At 52.0% G+C, this 26,848-nt stretch overlaps 1 protein-coding gene and 1 long non-coding RNA gene across 4 annotated transcripts; one reads left to right on the forward strand and one right to left on the reverse strand.

Annotated features, from left to right (window-relative positions):
* Nucleotides 1-63: 63 nt before the first annotated feature.
* Nucleotides 64-23,573, forward strand: F2 (coagulation factor II, thrombin). Of its 2 annotated transcripts, XM_055423974.2 has the most exons (14): nt 64-8,417; nt 8,766-8,929; nt 9,534-9,558; nt 9,768-9,818; nt 11,201-11,306; nt 11,411-11,547; nt 12,734-13,048; nt 13,345-13,473; nt 13,545-13,671; nt 14,647-14,814; nt 15,311-15,484; nt 15,725-15,906; nt 23,225-23,295; nt 23,430-23,573. In XM_055423974.2, exons 1-14 carry the CDS (start codon nt 8,339-8,341, stop codon nt 23,571-23,573), a joined length of 1,872 nt encoding a protein of 623 aa, XP_055279949.1. In that variant the 5' UTR covers nt 64-8,338. The 2 variants fall into 2 exon arrangements, with proteins under 2 accessions (XP_055279949.1, XP_055279950.1); XM_055423975.2 differs by lacking the exon at nt 9,534-9,558.
* LOC129554804 (uncharacterized) lies at nt 13,453-26,256 on the reverse strand. 2 transcript variants are annotated; one of them, XR_016039011.1, is made up of 3 exons: nt 25,135-26,256; nt 23,150-23,233; nt 13,453-13,561 (listed from the first exon to the last, which is right to left on the reverse strand). It is a non-coding gene; the product is annotated as an uncharacterized LOC129554804 (long non-coding RNA). The 2 variants fall into 2 exon arrangements; XR_008685653.2 differs by lacking the exon at nt 25,135-26,256 and adding an exon at nt 23,388-23,507.
* Nucleotides 26,257-26,848: the final 592 nt, after the last annotated feature.

The following is a 26,848-nucleotide window of genomic DNA, read 5'->3' on the forward strand; positions in this document are numbered from 1 at the left end:
TCTGGCGCTGGAGTCAGGCTCTTACCCTCCACGCTCTGCTGCCCTGCGTTTCAGTGGCCACGCGGTGGATGAGTCGGTACAGGGGATGGTGGGGGTGTGGGGAGCTGCGTGTGAAAATGCCCTGGTGAGGGTCTGGGGCGTGAGCCCCTGAGATGAGTGTGGCTGGAACAGGGAACGAGGGGTGAGGCAGGGCCAGGTCACACAGTTTGGGGTTTATTCTCAGGACGTTGAGGGGCTCTTTGAAGGGTGGTGAGCAGGGGGATGGGAGACTGGTATTTAAAGAGATCCCAGAGAGGATGAGCGGGCGAGATGCAGGTGTGGGAAGTCAGTGAGGCAGCAGTGGGGGTGCAGCCATGGACAGCAAACGGCGCTCCCTGTGTGCTGGGCGTCAGAGCTAGCGGGGACAACTGTCTGCTCTCGTGGAGTTACCGTCTCTGTGTGAAAAGCCAGGAAACACATAGCAGATCATGGTCCTTGCAGGGAAGAGTAACGCAGGGAGGGGCTGGAATGGGGAGTGAGGCTCCACAGAGGGCGGTCAGGGAAGGCCTTCAGTAAAGCGATACAGACCGTGCCCTGGAGAGGAGGGGGCCAGGCCAGTGTCTGCAGCCAGCGGGCTCCAGGCGGAGGGAGCAGGGCCGCCAGGGCCCAGCGAGTTCAAGCAAGGGCCAGCATGGCCCAGGCGGGGTGGGGAAGGAGGCGAGGGCTGGGCAGCGACTGTCGGTGGTGGCCAGGGCTTGGGGTGACATGTTCTCTGGAAGCGAGAAGCAACCGACTTCAGAGAGGGAGAGAAAGCTCTGGCTCCAACTTTCTGACTTAGCAAGTTAGGTGGCCCTGGTGTGGGAGCAGGGCAGCTGTGATGTGGGCTGGGCTGGGGTGAGGAGGGAGATTGCCAGTTGGAATGGCATGGCCTTTGGGGAGAGGGGTAGCCCCGCAGGAGGGACTAAGGCAGCCTCTGATGAAACAGGAAAACCTGCCGCGTGTGAGTCGTGGAAACGATGGAAGAGCATCTCAGCGAGAAGGGCGCCAATGGCCATGCCTGTTGAGAAGGTGGAAATTTGCAGAAGCTGCCAGTGAGCTGAGTGCGGGCAGCTGGAAGCCACACTGGAGGTTGCTCTGAGAAGGGGGAGGCAAGGGAGACGGGAGCTCACATTCTTGTTCCCTCCTTCTGTTCTGCAAATTGGGTGTCGTGCCCCCGTTTCACAGACGGAGAAACCGATTCATAGTGGGGTAGTCCCAGCTGAGACCACACAGTCAGAGCCAGGATTGCAACGTGGCATGTCCTCCAGCTCCCCATCACTCGATCACGGCGCCACAAGCAGCCTGTGTCTCCTGCTTGGCCGCTGACTAATTCATCCACCCACCACGCCTGAATAACTTCTTGGCAGAGTGTCATTCTGAGATTGTCCAAGGAGAGGGAAGACAGCGAGAGACGGTGACGATCTGTGGAAAGCAAGCCCACACCATCCTAAACCTGAAAAACGGATGCTAATAATAGTTTTGAGTCAGCCAACCCCCTGACTCAGCCTGGTAGGTTTTATTCTTTTCCGTCTCCAGTTTGGGGCAGATCATTCCAACTCAAGTGACTACTCGGCTGTGTCTAGCCAGTGTTAGGTAACCTGGGACATGACTATTGCTTGAGGTTGAACTGTGCAGGGAAACGGGGGTACTTTGGGTTGCTGGGAAGGCCTGTCGATGCCCACAACCACCCTTAGTCAAAAATCTGGGGTGTTTATCTCCCACTTTGGTACATCCTCACACAGATGGGGACCTTTTCTCTCCACTGAGATTGTCTCTGGAGTGGCAGAGCAGTGTCAGATCATGTCACCGAATTCAGAGGCACCTGGATTAGCAGCCTGTCCTCAGCGCTGACAGCTGAAGTGGGAATGGATGTCGAAGAGCATCGTCCAGCTTCCTCCCATTTCAGATAAGACAACAGCGGCCAGGACAGAAGGCCCCCACAGAGGCATGAGACCAGAGAACAGCAGAACCAGGACAGGCCCCAGGCCTTCCGAAGGCACTGTAGTGCCTCTCCAGTGGAAATAAAATGCAGTGACAGGTCTTGGGAAAACTGATCTCGGGAATGTGGTTGAGAAGATATCCCCTCCCACATATCAAGACAGTTGCTGTTTCATTACAGTGTTGGAAGTCCTTTGTTCCCCACTTCCATTCTCTGTCCACTGAGAAGTCACTTTGAACTGTTTGGTGTATTTTGCACCGAAAGTGAATGCTGCTGCTTGCTGTAGAGCAAAGTTGCAATGAAAACGTTGCTGGAAGCCTTTCCACAGATCGAACCACGCAGTGTGTATAGCTGCTGAGCCAAACATCAGAAAGGGTGGGAGACAAGGGATCTTTTATCCTGACTTGCAGCTTTAATACTGAGAAAAGTCTTCACAATAGAATAGAATTTGATTTGTGGACTAGACAAGTGCAGGTATGGATCACAGCTTCACCCTGAACTGGCTGCGTAATCTCAGGCGAGTTACTTCGTGCCTCTTTCCTCGTCCATAAAATGGGACTAGCCGTAGTTCCTGTCTCATCAGGTACCACATACCTGGCACACGGTGAGCACCTAATAAGTTGCAGCTGGTTATTAATAGTATTGGAGGGACTTCCCTGATGGTCCAGTGGTAAAGACTCTGCACTCCCAATGCAGGGGTCTGGGTTCCATCCCTAGTCAGGAAGCTAGATCTCACATGTTTCAACTAAGACTTGGCGTAACGAAATTAAAAAAAAAACAAAACAGTATTGGAAGCAGCCCCCTTAACCTGGAGGACAGGATTGAGGCACATGGTGCCTGTAGGTAGCGCGTGTTTGGACAGGTCAGCATCGCTCAGTACTTCTGGGTTCAGGTACACGTCCTGTGGATACACAGTAGTCCCCCCTACCTTGATTTCCACTTTCTGTGGTTTCAGTTACCTACAGTCAACTCCCATCCAACAGCATTAAATGGGAAATTCTGGAAATAATTTGCAAATTTTAAGCACAGTGAAGTCTCTCACCCTCCCACCCAGGCTGTGCATCATCCCTTCAGTGTAGACATCCCTCCTGTTAGTATAGGAAAAAGCAGTATGGATACTGTCCATGGTCTCAGGCATCCCCTGAGGGTCTTAGAACGGATCCCCCTTGGATAAGTGCGTAGTGCAGTTAGGCTGTACCCTGCCAAAGTGTCGAGACGTGGTCGTGTGAGAAGAGCAGTGGCCCAGGACACAGGGGGCAGGTCCTGGCCCTCACTGGATGAGCACCTCTCTGTGAGACCTTGACCTAGCTTCCCAATTCGGAGGCTCCTTTTCTTCAATGACCTGGGACGTGATCAGATCAGTGGATCCCAATCTCAGCTTCATCGTGAAGCCTTTTCTGGCTCACTTTTTTTTTTCTTCTGTGGGTCTTATATTTTAAAAATATATATTAAGAGAAATTGATTTATATTTTCATTTATTTTTTAATTTATATTTTAAAATCAAAATAGAAAACTGCTGATCAGCTTAATGAAAAAGCAACCACCTAAAAAGGTATATTTCAGCCAAAAGGGAGAAAATTCCATTTTTTATTTTTTGGCCCCACCATGTAGCTTATGGAATCTTAGCTCCCCAGTGAGGGATCAAACCAGGGTCCTCGGCAATAAAAGCTTGAGTCCTATCCACTGAATTGCCAGGGAATTCTTGGGGAAAAAAATTATAAAAATTACTTGTATGATTTTTTGTGTTTTTTTTAATATGCAAAAAGACAGGCCACCATGTAGTACATGCCCAGAGGCCTAGGTTTCAAAATGTCTGGATTTAGTAATATCTGATCTCCTTTCTGGCTCTGAAATTCTGTAATTCTATATCCTGGGACACAATTTGGCTGTTTCCAATGATTATAGAGCTTCACTTTACAGCATAATGTTGGCTTCACCCATGATTTTCTTTGATGCCAACTTGCAACCCCTCATTATGGCCTTCTTCTCAGAGGAAGATGCAACCTGCTTGAAAGGTGCAGGTGTGTGTTTGTGGTGAAAGCAGGAATGACAAACTTGACTGTAGATACCTCCTGGCCCCAGAGAATTCCAGGGAGAAGGTCCCTGGAGGCTGGGTGACTTGCGGTGGGCCCTGAGGCCGGAGCCTGTGCTCAGTCCACTGGGGCCCTTCACCCATGGAAGTGCTTCCCTGTCCCACAGAACTCTCGGGTCCCCCCAGAGCCACACTCACAGAGGGGTGCTCTCCCCCAGCCCTCTACACAACATAAAGTGTGGGTGCAGTCTTGTGTTCACTCAAGAGAGCAGGGACGCTGTCCAACTGGGACCCACTTGATAATCCTGGCCTCCATTTCTCAAGAAATTAAGTCCACTTTCATCATAAACGTTTTCAAACACAAAACATGTAAAAGAATAACATAACAATCCCTACCACCTAGATTTAATGATCAGTAACATTTTGCTCTGCTTGTTTCATCTGTTTATTGTAAATCCCTACCTATAATCTGTAACTCACCAGGATTTAAAAGCACTATGTCAGCTAACACTGAGCAAACTAAAAATAACTCTTCCATATCATTGCATATCTAACCTATGTTTAGATTTTATTTGTCCAAAATCAGTCTTTTTACAGTTGATGTGTTCAAAGGTCTGAACCAGCCATGGTCATTCTGTTCCCTGTGTGCGTTTGTTGTTAGCTCCTTTCTCACGCTTCTGTTCTGAGCAGTCTGTCACCCACCCCTTTCATTTCCGTGTCATGAATCTGTTAGAGAAACCAGGGTCATTTGTCCTGTCAAGTGTCCCTCCTTCCTCGTGGTCGGCGTCTTACTACTCCTCTGTTGTCTGTGCGTCCTCTAAACTAGTAATTGAATCAAGAGGTTTGATCCAGTCCAGGTTCACTCTTAGAGGAAGAGCGCTTCATTGGCATCATTGTGGATTCCTTCCTGCATCATATCCCATAATCCGTGCTGTTTATTGAGTGCTTACTGTGTGGCAGGCCTTGTGAGACTTTACAAACAGTATAATATGCTTTGGGGTAATTTAGTTTTGACTTCGCAACAGTAAACGGAATCCAACTAGGCCTGGAAGGAGACAAGAGGTATTTGGAATTCAAAGAATCACAGTGAGAGCACAAGCATATCAGGATTTGAGAGCTGGGAGGTGGTCTGTGAAGGGACAAGAGGAATCATGGAGATAAGATAAAACACAAAATCAAATTTATCATAATGGGAATTCCCTGGTGATCCAGTGGTTAAGACTCCATGCTTCCAATGCGAGGGACGCAGGTTCATTCCCTGGTTGGGGAACTAAGATCTCACATGCTGGGTGGCACAGCCAAGAAAATACTACCAAAAAAAAAAAAAAATCAGAATGGCCTGAGAGTCTTGCTGGTTGTCCCTGGCTCCAAGTGCTCACGGCAGTATCCATGCCATCTCTCTCCTGACCAAAGAACCCAGTTTGGCCATCCAACCCATCGTTCTTAACTCTGCTTACAACCAACTGAACCATTTGGGTTGGGTCCAGTGTCTGCCAAGGACCAGATGTCTGGACATGCTCAGAATGAAGTTCTCATCAGAAAAGTTCTCCCCCCTAAATGGACATGGCCATGGGTACTATCACAGCTTGTAAATTCATCATCCTGATTCATAAATCCAGGAACAAGCCTGGGAAAGCAGGAATCCTTATAAACAAATCTCATGTTTTCCCCTTGGGAACATCGTCTGAAAATAGCTTGAGGAAGACATGGCCAAGCCTTGCCCCTGCACAGCCGTGTCTGTGCACAAGCGTGCCATGGACTCGGCAAGGCTGCAACTCCAAAGAAGAGCCTGTGGAGAGGCCAGTGTGACCTTCAGCTTTTCAACAACAGCCTTGCGAAGTGAATGTTGTTACCTTTCTGGTTTTACAGGCAGTGAGACCCAGGACCAGCCTCCCAAGCCAGCACTATCCTGCATGCTGCCGTACTTGGCTGTCAGGATGGGGGTTTCTGACAGTGAGGGAACAGTCAGGGCAGTCAGCAGGCCCCTCACTCAGCCAGAACTCTCAGGAGAAGGGGGCCGCTGTTACGTGTCGTGTCCTTCTCCTGGCCAGCAGTCTCTCCTCCCGCTCAGGTTGGCTCAGCACTGGCCCAGGCTGCTTCTCAGCAGAAGGAAGAGCACCTCCCTTCGAGCAGGAAGGATGAGGACTGTCCTGGTAGTCCAGGGGTTAAGACTCTGTGCTTCCACTGCAGGGTACACAGGTTCAATCCCTGGTCTGGGAAGTTCCACATGGCCACAGTGAGGGGGTGGGGGGCCCCCCCTTCAAAAAAAATCAGGAAGGATGAAACTACATCCCTCTTCAGCTCTACCCCCTTCCTTACTCGTATGGAGTTTTTAAAGAAATTAATGGGGTGAGATCTTTTCACCATTCCAAGAAAAAAAAAATGAAGTAGGCTCAACATCATTAGTCAACAGGGAATACAAATTAAAGCCACAACGAGACACCGACGCATCCCTCAGAATGGTCGCTGTGAAGTGGCTAGATGTGAACCGGTGTGACACAAGCTGCTGAAAGTCTCCAAACCTTGCTGGTGGAAGCGTAAACCAGTGCAACCACTTGGGACGGCTATTTGTCAAGGAGTCTCAGTCAAAACAAACGCCTGCCTTGGGACCCACTCCCAGATCTTCTGTGCGCAACAGAAATCAGTGCTTATCTACACCGGGAGACCTGTCCACGGATATCCACAGCAGTACTATTCACTGCAGCCCCATGTGGAGGCCTCACTCTGGCTCCTCTGTCCTTGAGATCCGCCAGGCAAGAATGCTGCAGTGGGTTGCCATTTCCTTCTCCAGCAGATTTTCCCAACCCAAGGATCGAACCCGTGTCTCTCGTGTGTCCTCCATTGTCAGGTGGGTTCTTTACCACTAGCACCACCCAAGAAGCTCACCAACAGGTGAATGTATAAATGAAATTACAATATTCATGCAATGAAATATTACACAGCTTTAAAAGGAACAGATCGCTGATAAACACAGCAGGGATGAACCTCAGAAATGTGCTGAGCGAGAGAAGCCAGACAGACAGGTATATGCTGGTGGTTTCCGTTTATACGAAGTGCAAAAGTAGGAACACTGATCTATGGCAGTAATGATGGGAGTTAGAGTAGTGACCATTTCAGGAATGACTCGAAGGAGTCTGCTGGGGGCTGGAAATGTCCTCTTCTTGAGCTGGTGGTAGTTACATGGGTGTGTGCGTAATAACAGTTTGAGTGAAACACTGTCAGTTGTTTCAACATTGTTGTACACAAGCTGAACCTCAGTTTGTAAATAGGAATGAGTATATGTATAATGTAAATATATATATACAGTGGTGGAACCGGGTCACCCAGGAGCTGAGCTGACTCCCAGGAACCCTGGTCCCTAGTTCCCTGCCACCCCTCCCTCACCTGCTCTGCCCTGGGCCTCTCCCTGCGATCTTCCCACGCTGGACATGACCCCAGTCCAGACCCCAAATGGCCAGGCCCAGAGGATGGCGAGGCAAAAACCCGTGCTCCCTATGTTCCTGCTCTTTGGCCCTCTGTCCTAATTAGACCCAGGACTAATATTTACCTTTCATACTGCAATCGGGAAATGGGGGAGGCCCGGGCACGGGGTCATGTGGGAGCAGCAGCCACTCTGGGCCCGGACCCGGGGCAGACAGGGGTGGGGACAGGGAGGGCCCTGCCCTGGAGATCGGCGGGCGTGGGGTTCTGAGCTGCCCCTGCGGGCCACTGGTCCTGGGCAACCTGGGAACGAAGACAGACCAGAGGCCTGGGAGGCCCAGGGCCCGGCTCCTCCTCCCGCAACCGCTACACAGGAACATGCCCGCCCGGCAGGGAGGGGCCGTGGGACCCTCCACAGCGCCGGTGGCCGGCCCTGCCCCAGGCTGTCCTGGGGTCACATGGCGGCTCCCATCTGGCCACGCCCTCCCCTCCATTCCTTCTGTGTGGACGGTGGACTCCCGACTGGCAGCTGCTGCTTACTAAGCTCCCCTCTGTGTTCAGAACCACCTTCAGTCTCTGCAGCAAGCCACTCTCCCCACTGCCCACAGAGGTCGAAGCGACCATCGCCATGCGCTAGCATGGGAAGGAGCCTGCAGGAGAGCCCTGTGACCCCCCTGACCCCGGAGAGGGAGAGGCTGGACGGCAGCAGCACCTCTGGGCTCCACTCTGGGGCTTCCTCCCAGGTCCCCCATCCCTGGTTCCCGGAGGACCCGGCCGTCCTCCCGGATGGCGGGGGTGGGCTCTCCATCTGCGTGTCCCCACGGCCCTGACCCGCTGACCTCCGCCTCCCGGCTGATTACTTCACGTTGGTTCAACATTAACCCGGAGGGGTCAGGACCAGCCCGCAGAGTGCCGGGAGCGGACACACCATGGCGCACGTCCGAGGCCCGCGGCTGCCTGGCTGCCTGGCCCTGGCTGCCCTGTTCAGCCTCGTGCACAGCCAGCATGGTAAGGGGGGGCGCTGGAAGCTGCGATAGGCTGGCGGGCTGGGGTGTGGGGCCCGTGGGCTGGGGTCTCCACTGAGAGAAGCAGGGCGGGTCCCTAGATCCTCCCCGTGTCCAGCTCAGGGAAGGAGCTGGGCGCTCCGGGCGGATGGACACCAACTGCTGCTCTCAGGCAGTATGGAAAGTGGGCTGGGGGTGACCCCTGAAAGGAGGGGCTAGTGGGCTGCCATTAGCAGCTTTCCGGGTCCTGCTGCCACCCCGGAGGCCCCCTCCCCCGTTTCGGAAGCCAGCAGGCGGCCGGGCTTGCTTCCTGCCCCCACGGTGGCCGTCGTCCCACTCCCTCCCACTGCAGTGTTCCTGGCCCGTCGGCAAGCATCCTCGCTGCTCCAGAGGGCCCGCCGTGCCAACAGCGGCTTCCTGGAGGAGTTGCGGAAGGGCAACCTGGAGCGAGAGTGCCTGGAGGAGCCATGCAGCCGCGAGGAGGCCTTCGAGGCCCTGGAGTCTCTCAGTGCCACGGTGAGGCCCCGGTGAGGCAGGGCCTGGCTCCCTCCAAGGGCTCCCCGGCTGCAGGAGCACAGAGGAGGGGACCAAGGAACGTGGAGCTCTCTGTTGATCACGTCGTGTGGGCCCCGTTTTTCTGGGCCGCTGGGATGAACAGCTCAGTCTTTTTGGGAGGGCCCAGCCCCTTGGCTCTGTCAAGGCCCCAGGGTCTGGCAAGGCTCCAGGGCTTCGAGGGAAGGGGGCTCCTCAGTCTTCAGACGTCTGTCCACGTTGGGATCTCTGGAGCCGCTGGCGCTGGCCACATGTCTCAACTTTAGCTCTGCTGCGACTTCTGTGCCCTCCTTGGGCACTGGGGCCCCGGTCAAGCCTGGGGCTCAGTGTCCCAGGAGCCCCATGCAGCCTTCCCTTCCCCGGGGCTCTGCCTGGGCCCCTCCTCACCCACAGAAATCCCTTTCAGTCTTGGCTGACCTGGGAGGGTGGAGGGGTAGAGACAGCGCCCCTCACGTCCCCAGGGGATAAGCAGAGTGAGGGAAAGAGGCAAGTATAGGGAGAAGACAAAGCGGACTCTAAAAAGCCACAGGGATCCTGCCACAGCCTCATACTCAGCCTTGTTTTTCAGGATGTGTTCTGGGCCAAGTACACAGGTGAACACTCGGAAGACTTTGCTCTGGGAGGGGAGTCCTGGGGACCCCAGCTGGAGAGTGCTCCACCCCAGAGAATCTTCTGGTCCACCCAACCACCCGTCCCTGCACCCCTGCCTCGTTCCTTCCTCCCTTCCGTCTGTCTGCCCATTCCTCTGTTCCTGAGTTCCGTCCCCACCTCAATCTCAGTGGTGTCTCTGGGTCTTTTCTAGCTTGTGAGTCGGCGAGAAATCCTCGAGAAAAGCTCAATGAATGTCTGGAAGGTGAGGAAATGACATGGGGGTGGGGAGACCCCCGTGTGCAGTAGGGGTGGGGGGCAGTGGCCTCTGGCAGCTGACATGCCCTTTCTGTTCCTGAGGTCAAGGATGCGTCTTTGCCCCTGGCTGTGTGCCTGGCAATCATCCATAGGATGATTCATTGTGGAGGAGGAAATGAATAAACACGTCATGAATTAATGTTGAGGCCTCATTCTCAGCCAAGCCCCTGCCCATGCCAATCAGTCTTCCCCGTGTCCCCAAGGCAGAGCTTCGATAACATCACATTCATTCTCCAACACCACCCCCGTTGTCCCCAGAATAAAGCACAGGCTTCTTAGCCTGGTGAACTTGGTGGGTTCTGACTTTAACCTTCTCTTCTAGCCTTCTCTCCCATCACATCAACCCTGAACCCAGAGCCCTCACTTCCTGAAAGCAAGCATTTCTCTAAACAGGCCAAGATATGTCAGATCCTGGCCCCTGTTAACATGATTATCTCCCCCCAGAGAGCCCTCACTGTTGAACCACCCCACCCCACCCTGTCCTTCAAGAACTAGTGCAAATGCCACCACCTTGCGGAGCCTTCCGGGCACATTGTCCCTTCTCCACCGCATCCCGAATACACCTTTAGTATGACAGTAGGCCCCGCAACGTGGTTTTTAATCACTGGCCATGCCTTCATGGGTTAAGTAATTTATTCAGTAGAACTCTCACTAAACCTCTGTGATGTGTCAAGCTCTATAGTCAAGTGCTGGGAATTTTAAGAGAATGAATGAGCTCATAGTTTCATAGGAAAGCAAAAATAGAAAACATCAAATTAATTGAGAGAAAAGTTCTGTTCCAGGTGCCCAGAGAATTCCAGGAGAGGGAGCATTTGGTTAGCTGGCAGAATCAAGGACCACTCCCCAGGAGGAGTTTTACTTGTATGTGTGGGATGCGCTGATGAATAAATAGGAAAGCATTCCAAGGCCAAGGTACGAGCGTGTGCAAAGGCCCTTAGGCTTGAGGACCAAGAGCGCAGGACAGGCAGATGGGGGCCAGATCCTAAGGACCTTGCTCACTCTTTCATTCTGCTGTGGGGAGCCGCTGGATGTGAGCTCCGTGAGGGCAGGGCCCTGCCGTGACTCTGACGCCTTATTCATCGCGGTGTCCTTAGGACTGGGCACAGCGCCTGTCACGTGGTTGTCACACAGGGGGCGCTCAGTGCATGTTTGGTGCCTGCTGTTGAATGGGTTGTAGACCTGCTGGGCACAAAGGAAGTGCTGAGCAAAGGCAGGTTAAGGGTCACGGAGCAGAAGTAGCTTGGAGGGGACGGACCAACAGCTTTACGAGGAGAGAAGGGAGGGTGGACAAGTCCTCGGCGTCAGACACCAGGACTGGGGTCTCCGCAGGAAACTGCGCTGAAGGTGTGGGGATGAACTACCGAGGGAACGTGAACGTCACCCGGTCAGGCATCGAGTGCCAGCTGTGGAAGAGTCGCTACCCACATAAGCCAGAGTGAGTGACGGGCAGGCCTGTCTGCTGAGACGCTGGGGGCGAGGCGCTGCTGGGCGTGGGGTGGGGAGGAGGGAGGCTTCTTGCTGAGCCACTTTCTATTCCAGAATCAACTCTACCACCCACCCGGGGGCCGACCTACGGGAGAATTTTTGCCGCAACCCAGACGGCAGCATTACCGGGCCCTGGTGCTACACCACATCCCCTACTCTGCGGAGGGAAGAGTGCAGCATCCCCGTGTGCGGTGAGCGGGGGCGGTTGGTGGCCCACGGCCATAGCCCATGGGTCTGCGCGGGCTGGCAGCGCAGGACAGGAATCGAGATGCCAGCGCCCTCTGACTGGGGTTAGTTACTGACACTTCCCGGTTAGTGATGTCAGGAGGCCAGAGCGAGTCCACTTCCAGCCTCCTCCTCTCCCTCCACAGCATTTCCTTCCTTACGATCCAGGACGTGGCTTCCTTCCTGCCCGGGGCCTTCTTCTCTCCAGGAAACCCTTCCTAACCATCTCAGGCCACATGCCCTTTTCTGAACACCAACAGCGAGCCTCGTACAGTGCAGCCCTGCACGATTCTCATTATTAATTCCCATCACGCGACAGCTAGTTATAATCACAACAGTGCCGCAGAGCCCACAAAATGACCAACAAACCACAAAGGCTCAGGGGCAGACACCAGCAAGCGTTTATTTTTCATGTGTCTGGGGGTCGGCTGGGGTGGCTCTGCTTCTTGCAGCTGCACTCACTCATGCGTCTGTGGGGTCCAGGTGTAAGCTGGGCTCGGCGGGGGGCCCGCTTCAAACAATGGATCCAGCTGAGCTCGGCTGTTCGGGAGGGTGGGTCCAGGTCTGCTCTTCCACGGTGAGGGAGGCAGAAAGGCTGCAGCTTCTTCCATGGGGATGGCAGAAATACCAAACAGTAAACAGAAGCACACGGAACTGGCAGAGTCAGTTCTGCCCACATGCCTTTGGCCAGAGCAAGTCCAAGGTCGGGAGGTGGAGGCTACACTTTGTTTAAGATAACAGGGCAGAGGGTGTGCATTCAGGCAGGGATAACGACTTAGTGCCCGTAACTCAATCTACCAAGCATGGGCTGGTTTCTGTCATCCTCAGTCGATCCAGCTATCTTTCCTACTGGGCCTTTGAGAATCCTTTAGGTTCCGGGCAGGCACTAGCAATAGAGTACAGACAGCGCAGGAGGTGAAACCTGGGTACTATCCCTGGCTAGTCATGCCCCAGACCCCTGCGCCAGAGATCATTTAAATCTCAACAACCCTGCAAAAACAAACCTCATCAGCGATCCCTTTCGCAGACAAGTGGACTGAGGCTCGCAGAGGTTAAGTGACTTGACATCACACGGGTCAAAGGTCACGGGGCAGAGCGTCCCATCCTGTCTGGCTCCACCGTGGTCCCATGCTCTGTGTCCCCTCTCTTCAGGCCAGGACCGAGTCACAGCGGAGGTGATCCCGCGGTCGGGAGGCTCCTCCACCAGTTCGTCGCCTCAACTGGAGACGTGCGTCCCGGACCGCGGCCGGGAGTACCAGGGGCGCCTGGCGGTGACGACACGCGGGTCCCGCTGCCTTGCCTGGAGCAGCGAGCAGGCCAAGGCCCTGAGCAAGGACCAGGACTTCAACCCGGCCGTGCCCCTGGTGGAGAACTTCTGCCGCAACCCTGACGGGGATGAGGAGGGCGCCTGGTGCTACGTGGCCGGCCAGCCTGGCGACTTTGAGTACTGTGACCTGAACTACTGCGGTGAGAGGGCAGGGCCGGGCCGAGAGCGGGCAGGGCCGGGGTCAGAGCAGGAGCAGCGCCTCGCCTTGTCTCGGCTCCCCGCGTGCGCAGAGCGCCTTCCTGACAGCCCCGCCTGAGGCAGGTGGGCGAGCCTGGCCCCTGCTCACAGCTGAGGCCCGTGAGGCCCGCGAGCACCCAGGCACGCTTGCACGCTTAACCTCGACGCCACACGGCCGCCCCGCGTAGGGGCTCGGGGGTCCAGGCGGCGGGTGAGGCGTGGCCCGGCCCAGCCGCAGCCCGTGTCTGGGTCCCTGCAGGGGAGCCGGTGGATGGGGACCTGGGAGACGGGCTGGTTGAGGAGCCAGACGCGGCCATCGAAGGACGCACGTCTGAGGACCATTTCCAGCCCTTCTTCAACGAGAATACCTTCGGCGCCGGGGAGGCCGGTAAGGCGCGGGGGTCACGGCATGCGGGCGGGGCCGCGGCTCCACCTCTCACGGTCCCGCCTGCTCCTTAGACTGCGGCCTGCGACCCCTGTTCGAGAAGAAGAAGCTGCAGGACCAAACGGAGACGGAGCTTTTCGAGTCCTACATCGAGGGGCGCATCGTGGCGGGTCAGGACGCGGAGGTTGGCCTGGCGCCCTGGTGCGTGCTCCTTGCCTCCCCCGCACCCTCTCCCACCCCCCACCCCGCACCCCGGAGCCTTCTCCGCGCTCACGGACTTGGGCTCCACTGGTAACCTAGCCCGGCACCAGCATCGCATCGAATCCTCACTGCCACCTATTTAGATTTGGGTTTGTTACTTCTCCAAATCAGATGGTGAAGCTGTTAGGAATGGGTTACATAGCAGGACTCGAGTCCAGTTCTTCTGACCCCAGAGCTCTGCTAAGCAGTGCCAACTCTGGCCTGGAAAAGCTCGATGGGGGGTTGGGAGGTGGGAAGGAGAGGTGCAAAACGCAGGTGGCTGCCCCTTCGTGTCACATGAATGCCCTGTCCCCAAGGGTGGCCAGGTCAAGCTGGGGTCTGGGCCCAGCAGTTAGCTCTGTCCAATTCATTCTTAAACTTGGGACTTTCTGCTTGTTTTTGTTGTTCTGTCACTAAGTCATGTCCGACTCTTTGCGACCCCATGGACTGTAGCACGCCAGGCTTCCCTGTCCTTCACTATCTCCCAGAGTTTGCTCAAACTCATGGCCATTGAGTCGGTGACACCATCCAACCAACTCATCCTCTGTCGTCCCCTTCTCCTCCTGCCTTCAATCTTTCCCAGCATCAGGGTCTTTTCCAGTGAATCAGCTCTTCGCATCAGGTGGACAAAGGACTGAAGCGTTGGCATCAGTCCTTCTAATGAATATTCAGAATTGATTTCCTTTAGATTGACAGGTTTGATTTCCTTGCTGTCCAGGGGACTCTCAAGAGTCTTCTCCAACAGCACAGTTCAAAAGCATCAATTCTTCAGCGCTCTGCCTTCTTTATGGTCCAACTGTCACATCCGTACATGACTACTGGAAAACCATAGCCTTGACTAGATGGACCTTTCTGCTTGTAGGGCTGGTGAATGGGGCAGCTCCCACCCCCAACCCAACCGTGCCACCTCCTAATCCTTCCCACTTCTTCCCTCAGGCAGGTGATGCTCTTTAGGAAGAGTCCCCAGGAGCTGCTGTGTGGAGCCAGCCTCATCAGTGACCGCTGGGTCCTCACGGCCGCCCACTGTCTTCTGTACCCGCCTTGGGACAAGAACTTCACTGAGAACGACCTTCTGGTGCGCATCGGCAAGCACTCCCGCACCAGGTACAGAAGGGGCCCTGGGTGTGCAGCGGGACTGTGAGAGCCCCATGGCTCTGAGACACCAGGGGAATGTCTGTACATCTCTCACGGTAGAAAACCCAGCAGTCTCTGCTATAAAGTCTATTTGGGCATGTCCTGACTAAAGCTTGGACCTGGGACAGAGAAACTAAGCCTTCGCAGAGAACAGAGTCCTGGCCTACCCTTGGCACCCTTCCAGGCATCAGTACGTGGCCCAGGTGTGACCCCTGAGTAGAGGCTGTTTGGATCAGGGCCCGCAGCCTGTGTCCTCCCACTTCCTGCCTGGGCTGCGTGATCCTGAAGTCTTGGGGCAACTTCAGGCTGGGAAGAAGCTGCTGGCGGCCTGCCAAGGCAGGAGCCGGGCCCGCTGGTTACCCTGACTTCCAGCCCCTGAAGGCAGGCAGTTTGCCTCCTTGAGGAACCCGCCGACCTCCCTGGGTGGCCTGCAGCTTCTCTTTTTTCTCTGCTGGGATCTGCACAGGTATGAGCGGAAGGTTGAAAAGATCTCCATGCTGGACAAGATCTACATCCACCCCAGATACAACTGGAAGGAGAATCTGGACCGGGACATCGCCCTGCTGAAGCTCAAGAGGCCCATCGAATTCTCCGAACACATCCACCCCGTGTGCCTGCCCGACAAGGAGACAGCAGCCAAGTGGGGCAGCCGGGAGGGCAGCCGGGGGGTGGCGGAGGGGGCGGCTTTTGGCTGAGGGTCCTGGGCTGGGTTCTGGGCCCGACTCTGACATCCTGTCGCCTTGCTGAAGCTCCTTCCCATTTCCAGGCCTCGGGCCTTCCTGCATGGGGGTCTTAGACTCAGGGCCCTAAGGGGTGGTGCTGGGGCCGGGAGGCTCCTGGGCAGGTCTGTTCTCACTGGGTCCTTCTTCCTTCCCCAAAGGCTGCTCCAGGCTGGGTTCAAAGGGCGGGTGACGGGCTGGGGCAACCGGAGGGAGACGTGGACCACCAGCGTTGCCGAGGTGCAGCCCAGCGTCCTGCAGGTGGTCAACCTGCCTCTCGTGGAGCGGCCGGTGTGCAAGGCCTCCACCCGGATCCGCATCACCGACAACATGTTCTGTGCCGGCAAGTCCCCTGGGCGCGGCGGGCTGGGAGGGTGAGACCCGCTAACAGCGCAGGCATGTGTTCAAGTCTTGGCTTCGCTCTGTTTGTTTACATATTACACATTTCATGTAAGCATAGTTGACGTACAAGATTAGTGTCCGGTGTGCAACACAGCGATCCAGTGTGTTGAGCTTATGCTCCATTTAAAGGTATTACAGAATAACGGCTGTCTCCCTGTACTGCTCAGCGGATCTTGGTTGTTTACTCTGTGTGTGGCCGCGTGTCCCTATTACCCCCCAGCCCCGTCTTGCCCCTCCGCACCTCCCTTTCCCCTAGTTTGGTCTCTGCCAGTGAATCTGTTTTATTTTTTGGATTCCACAGGTAAGTGACAACACAGTATTTGTCTTCGTCAGTCTGACTGTTTCACTAAGCACACTGCCCTCTAGGTTCATGCATGTTATGGCAAATGGCGGAATTTCATTCTTTTTTGGCCGAGTAATACTGTGTGTATGTGTGTGTCTGCTGTATCTTCTTCATCTGTTTCTGTTGATGGGTGCTTAGGTCTTCGCCTTGCATCATTGCCCTTCCCGGATATTGTGTTTGTTTGTTTGTTGTACAAATTGAAGGTTTGTGTCAAGTCTCTGGGAGCCATTTTACCAACATTTGCTCACTTCATGTTTCTGTGTCACAGTTCAGTAATTCTGACAATGTGTCCAATTTTCTCATTATTATTATATTTGTTATGGTGATCTGTGATCAGATGTTACTATTGTAGTTGTTTTGGGGCATCACGAGCTGCACCCACATAGACAGCACGCCGTGTGTTCTGACTGCCCCTCTTTCCTCGGCCTCTGTTCTCTGAGACACGGACTATGGCAGTGAGGCCAGTCAATAACGCTACCACAGCCTCTAAGTGTTCAGGTGACAGGAAGAGCTGCACCTGTCTCGTCCTAAATCAAAAGCTAGAAATGATTCAGCTTAAGGAGCAAGGCATGTAAATCTTGTGTCAAACAGTTAGCCAAGCTGTAAGTGCAAAGGAAAACTTCTAAAGGGTACGTAAAGGTGCTATTCTAGAGACTTCCCTGGCAGTTCAGTGGTTAAGATTCCATGCTTCCACTGCAGGGGGCACAGGTTCAATCCCTGGTTAGGGGATTAAGGTGCTGCATGCCTTGGAGTGTGACCCCCCCCCCCCGCCCCGCAAAAAAAAACTGCTATTATAGTGAACACATAAATGATAAGAAAGCAATACATCCTGATTGGTGATATGAAGAAAGTTTTAGTGGTCTGGAGAGAATTAGCCACAGCATTCCCTTAAGCCAAAACGTAGAAGCTAGCAGAGATTGATTCATGAGGTTTAGGGAAAGAAGCTGTCTTTCTAACATCCAAGTGCAACGTGAAGCAGCGAGTTATTCAGAGGATTCAGCTAAGATAATTCATGAAAATGACTATACTAAACCACTGATTTCCAGTGCAGACAAAACCGCCGTATATTGGAAGAAGATGCCCTCTAGGACTTTCATAGTTAGAGAGGAGAAGTCAGTGCCTGGCTTCAAAACTTTAAAGGATAGACTGGCTCTCTTGTTAGGGGCTGATACAGCTGGTGACTTAAAGTTGAAGCCAATGTTCCTTTACCCTTAAGAAAATCCTAGGGCCCTTAAAGAGTTAGATGTTCAGTCATGTCCAACTCTTTGGGATCCCATGGACTGTAGCCAGCCAGGCCCCTCTGTCCATGGAATTTTCCAGGCAGGATTACTAGAATGGGCTGCCATTTCCTTCTTCAGAGGATCTTCCTGTCTCGGGGGTCAAACCCAGGTCTCCTGCATTGCAGGCAGATTCTTTACCATTCGAGCCACCAGTCCTTCAGAAGTATGTTAAATCTCCTCTTCCCGTGTTCCCTAATCAGAACAACAAGGTCTGATGACAGCACATCTGTTCACAATATAGATTACTGAGTGTTTTCAGTCCACTGTTGAGACTTGATGCTCAGAGAAAAAATATTCCTTTCAAAATATTCCTTCTCATTGACAATGCACCTGGTTACCCAAGAGCTCTGATGAAGACATACCACAAGATTAATGTTTTCATGCCTGCTAACACAATATTGAGAGTCCCTTGGACTGCAAGGAGATCCAACCAGTTCATTCTAAAGGAGATCAGTCCTGGGTGTTCACTGGAGGGACTGATGCTAAAGCTGAAACTCCAATACTTTGGCCACCTCACGCGACGAGTTGACTCACTGGAAAATACTCTGATGCTGGGAAAGATTGGGGGCGGGAAGAGAAGGGGACGACAGAGAATGAGATGGCTGGATGGCATCACTGACTCTGTGGACATGAGTTTGAGTGAACTCCGGGAGTTGGTGATGGACAAGGAGGCCTGGCGTGCTGTGATTCATGGGGTTGCAAAGAGTCGGACACGACTGAGCGACTGAACTGAAATGAACTGAACTGAACACAGTATCCAATCTGCAGCCCGTGGATCAAGAAGTGGTTTTGGCTTTCAAGTCTTATGATTGTAAGAAATATATTTCATAAGGCTATAGCTGCCATAAATGTTAATTCCTCTGATGGATCTGGGCAAAGTAAATTGAAAAGCTTATGGAAAGGACTCACCATTCTAGATGCCATTAAGAACATTTGTGATGCATGGAAAGAGATCAAAATGTTGACATGAACAGGAGTTTAGAAGTTGTTCCAACCCTCACGGATGACTTTGAGGGGTTCACAGCATCAGTGCAGGAAGTATTAATAGGTTGGTGCTAACGTAGTTGCGTGGGTTCTTTTTTTTTTGCGGTTTTGGATCATGAATTTTAAATCATTACAGCTAGGCTCAGACACATCATTATTAATCAAAATTGGAACCATCACTATCAACATGTTTTTGTCAGTGAGAAATAAGTTTGCTTATTCCTGTAGCATAAAAATCTATGCTTCAGGATTCAGTGAACTCTTAGAAAGCATTTTCTGCCGCCTCCTGGTTGTGGAAACATTATTCCCTGCAAAAAGTTGTTGAGATGCTTGAAGACATGGTAGTTGGTTGGCGAGAGGTCAAGGGAATATGGCGGATGAGGCAAAACTTGAGCTCAGCCCATCCCCCTTTTGAAGCGTGGGTTGTACAGGGGGCAGCTGAGTGCTGTCACGAAGAAGGACTGGGCCCTTTCTGTGGCACGGTGCCAGCTGTCGGTGCTGCAGTTCCAGGGCATCTCTTGCTTTGCTGAGCATAATTTTCAGATGTAACAGTTTCTTTGGCATTCAGAAAGCTGTAGAGGATCAGGCAGGCAGCAGACCAGTGGACAGTGACCATGACCTTGTTTGGTGCAAGTTTGCTTTGGGAAGTGCTTTGGAGCCTCTTCTTGGTTCAGCGACTGGGCTGATCATCGCTGGTTGTCATATAAAATTCACTCATCGAGCACATCGCAATCCAGTCGAGCAGTGGTTAGTTGTTTTTGTGTGGAATAAGAGAAGATCATGTTTTTGAATTGCTGTCAGCTCATAAGACACCCACTTATTGAGCTTTTCCACCTTTCCAGTTTGCTTCAAATGCCAAACGACTGTTGAATGGTCAGTGTTGAGTTCTTCAGCATCTTCTCGTGTAGCTGTAAGAGGATCAGCTTTGATGATCCTCTCAATTGTTGTCAGCTTCCAATGGCTGGCCACAACATGGCGCATCTTCAAGGCTCTCGTCTCCTCTGCAGAGCTTCTTGAGCCACCGCTGCACTGCACGTCCGTCGGCGGCTCCTGGCCCAGATGTGCTGTTGGCGTTGTGAGCTGTTGCGGTTTCACGTAACTGGGATTCACGTAACTAGGGAGGCTGCATGTTTGCTCTGCTCATCATCCTTGGTCTCTCCCCTTTTTGAGATGCCCTTATTTCCTCTACTCTGTTAATTGTCGTGTGGACGGGGAACAGTGGAGACAGTGGCAGACCTTATGTTTCTGGGCTCCAAAATCACTGCAGACAGTGACTGCAGCCATGAAATTAAAAGAGGCTTGCTCCCTGGAAGAAAAGCCATGACCAACCTAGACAGCATATTAAAAAGCAGAGACATTACTTTGCCGACAAAGGTCCGTCTAGTCAAGGCTATGGTTTTTCCTGTGGTCATGTATGGATGTGAGAGTTGCACTGTGAAGAAAGCTGAGCACTGAAGAATTGATGCTTTTGAACTGTGGTGCTGGAGAAGATTCTTGAGAGTCCCTTGGACTGCAAGGAGGTCCAACCAGTCCATCCTGAAGGAGATCAGTCCTGGGTGTTCATTGGAGGGACTGATGCTGAAGCTGAAACTCCAATACTTTGGCCACCTGTGTAAAGAACTGACTCACTGGAAAAGACCCTGATGCTGGGAGGGATTGGGGGTGGGAGGAGAAGGGGACAACTGAGAATGAGATGGCTGGATGGCATCACCGACTCAATAGACTTGAGTTTGAGCAAGCTCTGGGAGTTGGTGGTGGACAGGGAGGCCTGCTGTGCTGCGGTCCATGGGGTCGCAAAGAGTCGGACACGGCTGAGCGGCTGAACTGACACTGGATTGTTGTGTGGTCAGCAGGAGGGAGTTACAGTCAGTGAGCTGCTTTCTTCTTTCTTTTCTCCCCTCATACTTTTCATTGTATTTTTCCTACTTGTTGGAAGTTAATCAGCCCTTTTGTTGAGGCATCCATCTCCTGGTTGGATGAAACTTGTATACTAGTAGATTTTTCAAGAGGGTTATGTGTAAAGAATTTCCTGAGTTCTTGTTTGTAACTAACTGGTTTACTATAGCCTTGATGAGAAACCTGTATGCAGGTCAGGAAGCAACAGTTAGAACCGGACATGGAACAACAGACTGGTTCCAAATAGGAAAAGGTGTACGTCAAGGCTGTATATTGTCACCTTGCTTATTTAACTTATATGCAGAGTACATCATGAGGAACGCTGGGCTGGAAGAAGCACAAGCTGGAATCAAGATTGCTGGGAGAAATATCAATAACCTCAGATATGCAGATGACACTACCCTTATGGCAGAAAGTGAAGAGGAACTCAAAAGCCTCTTGATGAAAGTGAAAGAGGAGAGTGAAAAGGTTGGCTTGAAGCTCAACATTCAGAAAACAAAGATCATGGCATCTGGTCCCATCACTTCATGGGAAATAGATGGAAAAACAGTGGAAACAGTGTCAGACTTTATTTTTTTGGGCTCCAAAATCACTGCGGATGCTGATTGCAGCCCTGAAATTAAAAGACGCTTGCTCCTTGGAAGGAAAGTTATGACCAACCTTGATAGTATATTAAAAAGCAGAGACATTACTTTGCCAACCAAGGTCCGTCTAGTCAAGGCAATGGTTTTTCCCGTGGTCATGTATGGATGTGAGAGTTGGACTGTGAAGAAAGCTGATCGCCGAAGAATCGATGCTTTTGAACTGTGGTGTTGGAGAAGACTCTTGAGAGTCCCTTATACTGCAAGAAGATCCAACCAGTCCATTCTAAAGGAGATCAATCCTGGATGTTCATTGGAGGGACTGATGCTAAAGCTGAAACTCCAATACTTTGGCCACCTCATGCGACGAGTTGACTCACTGGAAAAGACTCTGATGCTGGGAAAGGTTGGGGGCGGGAGGAGAAGGGGACGACGGAGAATGAGATGGCTGGATGGCATCACCGACTCTGTGGACATGAGTTTGAATGTACTCCGGGAGTTGGTGATGGACAGGGAGGCCTGGCGTGCTGTGATTCATGGGGTCGCGGAGAGTCGGACACGACTGAGCGACTGAACTGAACTGAACTGAACTGATACCTCAAGTTCAGCAGCATTGGATATAAAATCCATGGTTTAAGTTTTCCTCCCTCAAATTTGTTACTTACTTTGTACATTGTTTTCCAAGTCTGATGCCAATTGTAATTCTTTTGCTCTTGCAAGGGAGTTGGTGTTTTTGCTTGGAGGCCTTGAAGGTATTTTCTTCATCTCTGAAGTCTCAGTTTTTTGGAATAGGTCTCAGAGTTGAGTGTTTTAGATCAGATTTGCCAGGTTCCCAGTGGGTCCTTTCAATGTGCACATCCGGTCTTTTATTTCCATGAAGTTTTCTTGGACTTAATTGTACATATTAATTCCGTCCCCTTGCTTCCTTTCTTCCCTTAGTGAGTTCCATTTCAACCACTTTCTGCTTTTAACTACTTACCATTGTTTTGTCCATTTGATTTCTGAATTTCTGATTAATTCTTTTTCACATACCAGAATTTTGCTTGAGGATATCTCTTCTTATTCTTGGCCGTATCGTGCAGCTCCAGGACCTCAGCTCCCTGACCATGGATTGAACCAGGTTCACGGCACTGAAAGCCTGGAATGCTAACCACTAGGCTGTCAGGGACTTCCCCGCTTGATATTTAATCCGGTCAGATATTTCTGTTCCATGTTTGTGTGGGGATTTTTGTTAGCTGGGCTGTTTTTGTTCATATTTATTGCTGTCCTGTTGTGTCTTTAGGTCTACTTAGTTTTCATCTATTCATTTTGCAGGTTTGGGGTTATTTACAAGATTCCTAACTCATATGCCTCTATTTCTTTGATCTAGTAGATATTTTCCCCTCCTCATCTCCACATAAGTCTTGATATTAAATGTACAGTTAGATACATTAATAAATGTACATTAATTAATGTATCTAACTAATGGGCTCCCCTGGTGGCTGAGATGGTAAAGAACCTGCAAATCTGCCTGCAAAGCGGGAGACGTGGGTTCAGTCCCTGGGTTGGGGAGGTCCCCTGGAGAAGGGAATGGCAACCCACTCCAGTATTCTTGCCTGGAGAATTCCACGGACAGAGGAGCCTGGTGGACATCAGTCTGTGCGTTTGCACAGTCCATGCATTCGCAAAGAGTTGGACACAACGGAGCGACTAACACTTTCACCTTTAGACACATTAAAGCGGTTTGAAGTCTGGGTGTTCTCTGGGTTACACTTATGTTGAATGTGTAGTTCTTGTGTAGCTTTTGTTGTTCTTTGAGTTCCTCTGCATTGTTTGTGGAGGATACTTGGGGATGTTTGGATAAAGGCAACTGCCGTTATTCTCAGCTACCTGTCTGATGTGTTTTGTAAGTCACTCTGCCTGTTGGGTGGAGACTGGACTGTAGGCAGTGAGAGGTAGAGAAAGCAGCGGTCCGGGGAGAGTGGTATGTCATGGGCCCAGGTCCAGAAGGAGTGAGGAGTGGCTGGACTGGGGCTATGTGTTGAAGACCCCTGGACTGGATGTGTGGGTGAGGCAATGCGCAGAGTCAGGGAGGGCTGGAAGCAGTCGGTGGGCACTCACCGGCAGGCTTTCTGGAGGGGCGCGTGGCTGGAGCGTGAGCTGGTCTCTCCCTGAGCACTGCGGTTCTCTCTCAAGGTTACAAGCCTGGTGAAGGCAAACGAGGGGATGCTTGTGAGGGCGACAGCGGGGGACCCTTCGTCATGAAGGTAAGCGTCTCAGAGCGCCCGGAGCTGGTGGCTAGATCCTTCTGGGTGGCGGGGAGGGACCTGAGGTTTCAGGAACAACTGCTTGACCCTACCTTGGGCTTGACTCTATTGGAAACCCCATGTCTCTTCCTCAGAGCCCCTCTAACAACCGCTGGTATCAAATGGGCATTGTCTCATGGGGTGAAGGCTGTGACAGGGATGGAAAATATGGCTTCTACACACACGTCTTCCGCCTGAAGAAGTGGATACAGAAGGTCATTGATCGGTTCGGAAGTTAGGGAGCCACCCATATTCCAGGCTCCTCACTGCAAAATCACAAGAGGCCAATCCAGTGAAAGAATTATTTTTGTGGTTTGTTCCTAAAACTATCTTTCTCAATAAAAGTGACTCTACCAAGGAGCCTCGGGACTCCCAGTGCTGTTCATGGGGCAGCTCAGAAGCCAGTCCCACCGCTGGACAAGCGGCACATGAAGGATCCGCCACCCCTAGAACAGGGCCAGGTGTGAGGGGAGATGGCAGCCTGAACTTAGGAGCATTTCAGATGTTCCAGGCTTGGGGTGTTCATGGATTATTTCATGTAATCCTCACACAAGGTAGTAAACTGAGACTCGAAGTACCTTGTCCAAGGTCACATGGCTACGAAGGGTCTAAGTCTGACTTGAAATATAGGAGATACTGAAGCCTGTGCTGGACTGTGAAGAGCTTGTTCTGGGACAAGCCTCCAGAGAAGAGTCTGGAGGAGGGCAGGCTAGTGAGGGGTGAGTAGTTACATCCATCTAAAGTCATTAAGGGACTTCCCAGGTGGTGTTAGAGGTAAAGACTCCACCTGCCAATCAATGCAAGAGAGGCGAGAGGCGGGGGAGGGGGGCTCGATCCCTGGGTTGGGAAGACCCCCTGGAGTAGGAAATGACACCCCTCTCCAGTATTCTTGCCTGGGAAATGCAACTGGCTACTCCATGGGGCTGCAGAGTCAGATGCGACTGAGCACAGATTATTAAACTATCAGATCTATGCCCCCCAAAGTCTCAGTATTTTAAGCGTCTTCACTGTCAAGGGTTGTGGGATAGCAGATTGGAGTAGGGGCCCTAGCATCAGACTTGCCTGAAAGTCTTAGTTGCTCAGTTGCATCAGACTCTGCGACTCCATGGACTGTAGCCCACCAGGCTCCTCTGTCCATGGAATTCTCTAGGCAAGAATACTGTAGTGGGTAGCCATTCCCGTCTCCAGGGGCTCTTCTCAACCTAGGGCTCAAACCCAGGTGCCCTGCATTGCAGGCAGATTTTTTACCATCTGAGCCACCTGCTGCTGCTGCTGCTGCCAAATCACTTCAGTCGTGTCCGACTGTGCGACCCCATAGACGGAAGCCCACCAGGCTCCCCTGTCCCTGGGATTCTCCAGGCAAGAACACCAGAGTGGGTTGCCATTTCCTTCTCCAATGTGTGAAAGTGAAAAGTGAAAGTGAAGTCGCTCAGTCGTGTCCAACCCTTAGCGACCCCACGGACTGCAGCCTACCAGGCTCCTCCATCCATGGGATTTTCTAGGCAAGAGTACTGGAGTGGCTTGCCATTGCCTTCTCCATCTGAGCCACCTAGGAAATGCATATTTTGGTGTCAGCCTTAAAAAGGATAATCATGGAAATGCCCTGGTGGTCCTGTGGTTAGAACTCTGCGCTTCCAATGCTGGAGCCCAGGTTTGATCCCTGGTCAGGGAACTAGGATTCTGCAAGCCACTAAGTGCAGGGGGAAAAGAAATGGTTGGGGAGATGACCACGGTTCAGTCACTTGACTTCCTGAGCCTCGGTTCCCTTACATATAAGATGGATATGATGACATTACTCACCTAATAAGGTTTTGAGGATTAAAGGAGGCCGTTGGCGTTGTGTAGTCAGCAAAGCATCTGGTAGCTGGTCAGCTCTCCATGTGCCATAGCTGCTTATTCTCCCTGCTACCTGGCATGGTGAAAGTTCCTCAGCCACTTCCTTCTCTGGCCCTTGAAAAAGCCTACTGGTGGGGTTGTTGCTGCCTGGAATTTCCACTCCCACAGTGGTTATCAGACTGGAGTAATTTGTCTTCCTAAGAAATGGGAACAAGTTGTGGAAGTGGATTCTTAACGGGTTTGGACAGTCTCAAAGAGTCATGGAACCGCGAAGGAGTCTTTGCACAGCATGTGCTTGTGTGCCATGGTCGGAGGGCAGTGCATGGGACGGCGCGTAGCTCTGACACATCGTTGCCCTTCTATGTAGCTCTAGTTTGAGCTGACCTTGGCGTATTGCTCTTCCTGTTGGCTGTATGTTTGACTCAAGGAAGCGGGCACTGCAGCCTACGACGTGTGTGCCAGGGAGTTGCCTCTGGTGTGAGACGCTGATCTCTCGGTGACCACCTCTAGGACGTGGAATTCTCAACCTCAGGCTCAGAGGTGGGTGGAGCATGGGTGGTCACCTTCTGGGCCTCGGAGCTCAGATCTTTAGATTCCATGGTTTAAGGCTGGAGGGGACCTAAGGTAGGCATCTTTACCCACCTCTCCCCTTCCTCTCCTTTTTTCCCAGTCTCATTTTTTAAAATACACCAAGGAAGAATTAGGACAGAGTTCCTCAGTCTTAGGTTCTAGCTGACCAGAAAGTAGGGTGAAAACTGGAAACTCAGAGAGCGTGCAGGATATTGGCAGCCCAGAGCTTTAACCCAGAGCAGGGAGAAGGCATCTTTAGTTGTAATACCCCAAAATTTGCTTTTTAAACAAGGGCTTATCTTCTCACAAGACTGATGGCCACTTTGGTTTTTCAAATTAGCTGTGCTAATTCAAGATCCAAGCACAGCCATTCTTTCTAAAGACATTCTCTCTCCTTTGTCTTCCTTTCAGTGAGAGGCTCACTTCCATGTTCCCATTAGACGGGAGAGGCAGATTTTTTTTCAGGCAGCATGTGGACCATCTGAAAATCATGACTAGAATCAATAAAGGATTCATTTCCCATCACCCTTTCATTTCTTGAACACCAGTTAAGAGGCGTGTGGAAAAGTCCTTTTGACTTAAATGTTTTCTGACTGTGGAAGGGGGCCTTGCGGAATGTGCTACAGAGGTGAACCCTCCGTTTTTTTTTTTTTTAAACATGATTTATTTGACTGTATCAGTCAGATCTTAGTTGTGGCTAGTGGTAGTTTTAGTTGCGGCATGTGGGATCTAGTTCCCTGACCAGGGATAGAACCTGGACACCTTGGAACTGTGGAGTCTTAGCCACTGGACCACCAGGGAGGCCCTATTTCTAGTCTTTGCTGAGACAGAGTGTTCAGAGACTCCGCTAACCAGGCAGGAAGCCCCTGTGCTCTCCCTATTCCTTTAGTAAGGTGACTCCAAGTCAGGTTGTGCTGTGACAGCCACTGTGGCCCAGCTAATCCCTGGGCACAAGGTCCCGTGCACCCGGGCAGCGAGGTGGTAGGAGACCTAAGAGCTCCTTGGAACCATGGTGATGACAGGATGGAAGTCATGACCAAAAATCTCACAACAAGGAAGAAAGATTTCTTTGCTCCCCTAGGAGCTGCATGTGGAAAACAGGACAGTT

The sequence above is a fragment of the Moschus berezovskii genome, chromosome 14 (genome assembly GCF_049115385.1).
Source record: "Moschus berezovskii isolate FMDL1 chromosome 14, NW_MosBer_1.0, whole genome shotgun sequence".
Classification (NCBI taxonomy): Eukaryota; Metazoa; Chordata; class Mammalia; order Artiodactyla; family Moschidae; genus Moschus; species Moschus berezovskii.

Coding starts and splice junctions, on each gene's coding strand:
- F2 (XM_055423974.2), top strand. CDS start 8,339: ATGGCGCACGTCCGAGGCCCGCGGCTGCCTGGCTGCCTGGCCCTGGCT. Junction 11,548..12,733: donor GTGCAGCATCCCCGTGTGCG/GTGAGCGGGGGC, acceptor CCCTCTCTTCAG/GCCAGGACCGAGTCACAGCG. Junction 15,485..15,724: donor GACAAGGAGACAGCAGCCAA/GTGGGGCAGCCG, acceptor CCTTCCCCAAAG/GCTGCTCCAGGCTGGGTTCA.